The sequence below is a fragment of the Centruroides sculpturatus genome, unplaced genomic scaffold (assembly GCF_000671375.1).
Source record: "Centruroides sculpturatus isolate CEXI.00-Female unplaced genomic scaffold, Cexi_2.0 scaffold28, whole genome shotgun sequence".
Classification (NCBI taxonomy): Eukaryota; Metazoa; Arthropoda; class Arachnida; order Scorpiones; family Buthidae; genus Centruroides; species Centruroides sculpturatus.
This window is the reverse complement of record NW_019384448.1, coordinates 142,582-149,963: the sequence shown is the minus strand read 5'-3', so window position 1 is coordinate 149,963 and position 7,382 is coordinate 142,582. Positions and strand designations below refer to the sequence as shown.

Below are 7,382 nucleotides of genomic sequence, written 5' to 3'. Positions count from 1 at the left end.
TACCGTGTTTCCCCGAAAATAAGACATCCGCAGAAAATAAGACCTAGCACAGATTTTGCTGAATTGCGAAATATAAGACCTCCCCCTGAAAGTAAGACCTAGCGAAGTTTTTTTAGTCGTAACGGTCATCGACAGATGGTTGAAAGTGGCCGTTGGCTTTTTCAAAGTACAGCCACTGATTGGTCAGCAGACAATTACGCCACGCGGCATGATTTGCATAAGACTATGGCTTGGGAATCACAGATTTGCATAACGTTACAGCTAGTGATGGCTAATTGGTCGGCCGGGAATCACGCGAAATGACATTTGCATAGTGCTACAGTTCAGTAAGCACTAATTGGTCATCGAGTCTGATGTTGACGCTATAAAAAGGCGACAGTTCGACACACCGGATGTACGTCACTCTCGTCTAAGTTCGACTTAGGAATTTTTTTGTTCAATAACGAATGTGAATCCTTCTTCCTGGAAAAAATAAGACATTCCCTAAAAATAAGACCTAGGCCCTTTTTCAGAGCAAAAATTAATATAAGACACTGTCTTATTTTCGGGGAAACACGGTAGCATTACGTAGCATTTTTGTAAATAACCCACCCCTTTTTTAATAACTTTCTGCCCTATATGAATAAGAGGGCCTTGTTTAGCAAGCATTATGGGTTCGGCCAGGTCCACGGTGGGGCGGCCGGATGATGAGGACGGAACTCGACATATCCGGACGGACCACTCCCCGAAAAATTCCTTTGGATTTATCGACCCGTCCGGATTCGAACCCGGATCCACAGAGCGGTATGCTGACACCTTGACCACTGGGCCATAGTGCCGGATTAAGAGGCGGGCTAACCGGGAACCAAATGTTGGGGCACCAAAACTATAGTCTTGGAGCATCTGCTCCTTCCAAAACTAATTACATGACATTCAAAGCATTTGCTATAGTTCTTTGCGTTCCGAAAATATGCAAATATTGAAGAGCTATAAAATAATTTATCTTCTACCGACAGTCACCTGCTATATTTATATGTATTTTAATTTATACTTTGTATGTTTATAGAATATTCTGAATACCATAGTTAATACCTTACTGAAGGATTTGAAAATTCTTTGACGCAACTGAAGAATAAGCACTTTTTTCACTTTACTGCGTATTGTTTTTTAATTGATTGGTATTGTTGTAATGGAGGGTGGCAAATATTGTCCGCGAGACGCCAAATTTAATGCAATAAATAAAAAAATAAACAAAACTTTTAGGAACGGAGCAATATTTGTGTGGGCTTAGCGACTGGGTGCGTTTGTCAGGATCGTCGTGTGGTCACAACTATTGTGTTGGAGTGGCAATAACTCTCTGAGACAAGCTTTCCATCTTCTAACCCACTATATACCCAAAAGTTTCTTACAATGTTTTGCAAAGTTGCCACGTAACACAGCTCGGGGAGCGAATGAAATGTCCACTCAAAAGTCCGACGTTCGGTTGGAAGTTCTCCTTTCGGTCCCTCGATAACGTACGTTGCGATCGACGGCCCGTAGCGTGCGGCACGACTTCGGGAGAGTCTCCGGAGAAGGGCGAATCAGGACGAAGCAAGACGTCACGGGAGAGCGACGGTAAGTTTCAGGAGTTAACAAATCTATCGCTGCTGATTTTCAGGATCTCAAAAATCCTGAAGTGGAACACCAAGAACCAAGAACGTCACGTCCTTGAATCGCGCGTATTTATCAGTTTTACACCCAAAGTCGCCTTTCCGTTGGTCTTTTATCGTCACCTGGTGACAATTCGAAACTTGGTGGAGGGCGCGGAAGAGGTCAACATCGCGACTAAACCCGACTCCTCTCTAACCACATTTTCCCGACTTTGGTCTTTTCAACACCATTCTTCCTTTGTTTTAATATTTTTCCAAAAAAAAAAAAAATATTGTTTAATCGAGACCTTTAATTTCTCCCTTTCGTGTTGTAAAGGAGATTTTTAAGATCTTGTTAATACCCCCCTTCGGACGTCCAAGTCGATCCTCGTCTGGGTACTTACATTTGCAGTAAAAAGAATAATTTGTAAAAAAATTACTTAATTACGAAACTGAAGACATGTGAGGCTCTGGACAGGTCCGAACCCGCACTAAAATTCACGTTAAAATAATTTTGTTTTAAAAATATATATATAGAGGAGAAGGTGTTATTATGGAACCCCAATTACATTTTAGTGAATTGTAAACAAGATATCATAACTACATTCACATTTTTTGTGCGAAAAGTACTGGTAACTAGTAATCTAAATGTTTCTAATTGGATTTTTCGGTGTAATTATAAGTATGGTTTTTGAAGGCTTTTGTACAAAAAGTCCGAAAGTAGGCTTAGAGAAAATCGGGTGGTAATATGGAACCTTACTGTATATTTTCAAAAAAATGTTTTAATGTTGCCAAAAACAAATAGGAAAGGACAAAAAATGTTAAATAATTACCAAATTATTTACTCCAATGTATTTTATCGCAAAAATGCTTTTATAATAGAAAAATATGACCTCCATCAACAATATATATTCCAGCAGCTCCTTTTCGATATTCTCGGGAAGAATTGGCTTTCTACCTAATGTCTTTTTCACAACTTGCTCTGGAGGAATGTCTGCTTGCAAATAGAAAGTTCGGAGGAGTTGAGTTCCATATTACTGTAAAAGCACCAATGGGGTCCATATTTCACACATCACCATCTTGAATTAACTTATGTCTGTCAAGACCAAATTTTTAAAAACATGAACATCACACAGATTATGTACCCCTAAGTCTCTGGAACGGAATACATGCACCAGTGAACCTACAACTACACGATATATATTTTAAAAATAATTAAATTCACTTAGCATTCACAACTTGCGAATTTTGGAAAAAACAAATTTGTTGATTAAATACGGACGATCGTTTAACTGAAGTAAAACAGGTTTTCCCCTCGCTATGGATGTCTGCCTGGTTCAGTTCAGTCACAATCAGCTACAGTTCGATTTTATTATCAGTTCGAAATGGGGTGGTTCCATAATACCCGCAGTGTTCCATAATACCACCTTTTTCTGTAGTACATTGGCAGGAACAAACTTTTCGAAGAAATTAAATATCCAAACAGTTTACTTCCTGAAAACATCAATTCGCCGTTACAAACTACAGTAGAGCGTCGTTTATCCGAAAGTCGGTTATCCGAAACGTCAGTTATCCGAAATAATTCCAGTTGGCAAATTTAAATTTTCAATAATGCCGTGGCGCTTCAATCTTTGGCTATGTCTTGGGCTACTCCAATATTTTTTTTTGTTTATGTGTGTGTTTTAGCTGGCAGCACTAGCACTTTTGTGTGGTGTTTTTCTGAGGACTGTGTGTCCTGCTGAATCGAACGTTTTTGATACTAGATTAACTTCTAAAGTATAAATTTTTTTTGTTTTTTTATTCAATATATTTATTTTGTAAAAAATAAAGAAATAATTTTTAACGAGACAATAGCCACGATTATTATTTTAAAAAGTTTACGTTAGGCTTAACATCGACGAAAATTGAACGCGAAGCGACACTCAACGGAGAAAAATTTCAGCATGGGATAGGTTAATATATTTTTTTGTACATAATCGGTTATCCGAAAAATAAGTTATCCGAACAATTCCAGTCCCCAATTGATTCGGATAAACGACGCTCTACTGTATACAACTTCTGAAAGCGAGCAATTTGCAGAATATAGTTCCAAATACGTGAGCCGTATTGAAAATTTTACCGATAATACGTAAGTATAAAAAACTTAAGACATCACATATGGACAAAGATCAAGATCAAGATCAGAGCCGGAGCGCGAAATTTCGCGCTCCTGCCCTAGTCTTGTTTTGGTCTATCCCGCAACGCTACTCGATTCAGTACTAAACGTTACCTAAATGGTATTTGTTCGTTATTTGTAAATCGTGGAAAGATTTCATGAGAAATCACATCTGACAAGGGCCATCGAAAGCTAGTATGGAGCCTGGAGCTTTTTTACTCTTTCTGCCCTGTGAGCACTAAGAGATTATTTTCGGTTAGACCCAAAATGAGGCTACCGAAAGGACGGACGGGATCAGACATAACAAGAACAGATCATCCCAAAAATTTCTGGTGTTTTCGACCTGCCCGGATTTTCCCGAGCGGTAGACCCTTTTCTTATCGAAGTGTGTGAGATGTTTTTAGAGCATTCACATGTTTTTCCGGCAGCCGGATAGCCGGTTGAAGTTGAAAATCTCAGCGTTGTTCTTGTTTTTTAAATAGAAAGAAGTTATGAGATACTTGAAACGAAGCTGGAATTTTGAAAAAAGTGCAACGAAGCACTTGTTTCCACCTAACTTTAATGTGAGAAAGAAATGAATCTGACTAATTTCTCCTTTTACGTGTGTTGAACAACGTTGAGAGACGGCCAAATGGCCTAGCGATCAAGGTAGCAGTCTACTGCTCTGGGGACCCGGGATCGAATCCAGACGGGTCGATAAATCCCCAGGAATTTTTCGGTGGGTGGTCCGTCAGGATATGTTGGACCCCGTCCCTCACTACCCGGCCACATCATTGTGGGTATGGCCGAACCCTTAATGGGCCTTTTATAAGAGGTCTTAGTGCCCACAGAGCGAAAAGAGTTAAACACTGAGATGAATTAGAGATGGCGGCCGTCCTGTTAACAAATAAATATGGTTTGTTTCCCTTAGGTCTAACACGCTTCTATCGTACCAAAACTTTTCTGTCCAGCTCACTTTTTTCTAAAAGAGGGTTAAGCGTCTTTTGACTTATCTTGTGTTTTAAATTATACAGGAATATAGTCTAAATGAAATGTTTTAAAAGATATTTTCTGAAAATAATTTTGTTTTTATTTTAACATATAATTGATATTATGGTGTTAAATACATATTAAAATAAAAACGTTCAAAATATTTAAAAGTAACACATTGGTTGTTGTAACAATTTCTTTATTTAAAATAAATATTTTAATACGAAAAACAAATAAAAAATTTTCCGTGCACTACACTCCATAACCTCCAAATGTCTTTGGCAGAATGGTCATGGCTGTTTATCATAGTTTTATAGGAACACGGAGTAATTATCTGATGCAAATTGTTAACACCTATCAGACGTAACCTCTTCACACCTGTAGCTTCTGCTAAAATTCCAGTGACGAATACGTCTTCTAAGTGTAGAGGAACAGTTTTAAGACTTTCTTCGTATAAAATGGGAGCACAATCACCAGTAAATAAATAAGCCGGACCAGCCAAAAAATCGGGATAAAAATAGTTCGGAAAGGTTTCTACGGGCATAAACCATTTATTTTCCGGATCTCGACTGGGAATCCATCGATGAGCTAAAAGTCCATACATGCTCTTGGCTTCTACTTTATCATTTACGAATTTGAAAAGGCGGTCAACATTCAAAAAATTATCGTCGTCAATCTTTAAAACAAGTTTAACTTGAAAACAGTATTTCGAAACCCACTTTAAGATGGATATAGTTTTTATAGTTAAATTCAAGTAACTGTCGAAAAAATTCTCTTGGATAATATCGTGGTGGATGCCATCTTCTTTAACTATATCGCTCTGCAAGTTCTCTTGATTCGGATGCCCAATAAAAAATATTAATTTTGCACCCAATTTCCTCGCATATCCACCCCAAGTTTCTCTTATCACTCGCCTTTCTTCGAAGTGTGTAACTGCCGAAACCACCGTAATCAATAAAGATAATCTATTCCCATTGTTAACACACAAGCCAAAATGGTTAATTATGAATTTGTATGGATGGGCATTTACTATTTTTGTTTCGGAATCGTTAAAGGAATCTGAAATATTAAAACGTATCGTCTTATTTTCGTCGTCGTACATTTTAAAAAATGATCGATTGATACTATTCGTGACTAAACGTCCTTCGTTAATGAGGCTAAGATTTCGAAATAAATTCACTGAAGTTTTTAAAATATATTCTTTATCTATATTCAAACTATAAAAGATGATTGTAACGAAAGATATAATACAAAGTATCGGCAATAATTTGTTAAATTTTGTACAATATTCGATCATATTAAGAACTCTTGGGAATACCTGTAAAAATAAAAACACTGCGTGAAAATTTGCAAAATATTCATATAATATAATTTAATTAATTCTAAATAATTTTGCTTTAATAATACTGTATATTTTTTGAAATATTTGTACGTACTTTAATTGTGGTTTAATTTGTTAGACATTTCTGTTTCGATTATATGATATATTCAAATTTATAGCACTTCTTTCTAGTGTTAGTTTTTGGTTTCGGTTGGCGGTTGACAGAACATTTTGCTTTAATATATGATGTATAGATATATAGATTTAAGCAGTAAAATATTAAAGTATTTGGCCCTGCAGTTTATCTAATTGAACTACAAACAAGACCATGCCGACATTTATAACTGTATTGATTAAATTTCTACTTTCCTGGCTATTATAGAATATGACAATGGAAAAAATAAATTTTGACTCCTTCTCCCGATATTTTGAATTTTAAGAGGCAGATTTGATAAGGTTAATAGAACTATTAAAGAAAAATAACATAGCTTACAAGTTTGAGACTATTAGTATTGAAAGAATATACAGTAACTAGCAGTTGGGCCCGGCGTTGCTCGGGCAAAAAAAACTATAACTAAGATAAAGATTATTACGTTACAGTCAACCTTACCCGTTTTCACAGAATGCAAGAATTGGATCCCCTTGTTTCCAGACTAATTAGAGAATTTTAGATGGGTCTAAAAATATGTTCGATTTCCCGCAAAAACGAAAAAAAACTGCACCTGCGTATTGCACGTCGCTTTCTCTTAACAATTCCATTGTTACGTAACATTTCCATTGTTGACACTTCCATTGTTACTTAAAACTTTTATTGTTACTTAACACTTCCATTGTTACTTAACACTTCCATTGTTGATGGAAGTGTTAAGACTTAATCCTGTCCCTCTCCCCCGTGGGAAGGAATTTCGAAAAATCCCTTCTTAGTGTGCGTTCTCCTAACGTACCCTAACTGTGTACCAAATTTCAACTTTCAACTCCTAACCGTTTGGGCTCTGCGCTTATTATTATTATTGTGTTGGGTTCAGTGGGTAATACTCGGTTAAACCGGTGGCTGTGTACTATGCCGGACCAGAGTCAAGGCATAGCAACCAAAACAAAACTAAAATTAAATAAGTGTGTCAGTGTCAGTGTCAGTGTCAGTGTCAGTATTCAGGAATTTCCTAACAATGTGGCATGTATTCAATATAGTGGCCTTCTGTAGTGTGATGTATGTATTTCTATTCAATTGTAATGTTCCCAGGCTTTTGTGTAGTGTGTGTGGTATCACACCTGTACAGGAGAGAACAACAGGTACAATAAGCACCCTTTCCATCCTCCACAGATGCCTTAT

General features: G+C 37.0%; 1 protein-coding gene across 4 annotated transcripts in view; it reads right to left on the bottom strand.

The window, feature by feature from the left end:
- Positions 1–4,893: 4,893 nt before the first annotated feature.
- The window catches only part of LOC111620457 (beta-1,3-galactosyltransferase 1-like), a 19,750-nt gene continuing 17,261 nt past the window's right edge, over positions 4,894–7,382 (bottom strand). For 2 of the 4 annotated variants that reach the window (XM_023362381.1, XM_023362380.1), the window contains exon 2: positions 4,894–6,049. In XM_023362381.1, coding sequence (XP_023218149.1) covers positions 4,949–6,028 — 1,080 coding nt within the window. In that variant the 5' untranslated portion in view covers positions 6,029–6,049 and the 3' untranslated portion in view covers positions 4,894–4,948. Of the gene's footprint in view, positions 6,050–6,167; positions 6,416–6,662; positions 6,683–7,382 lie in introns of those variants that run through there. The other 2 variants (XM_023362382.1, XM_023362379.1) reach the window with 2 other exon arrangements.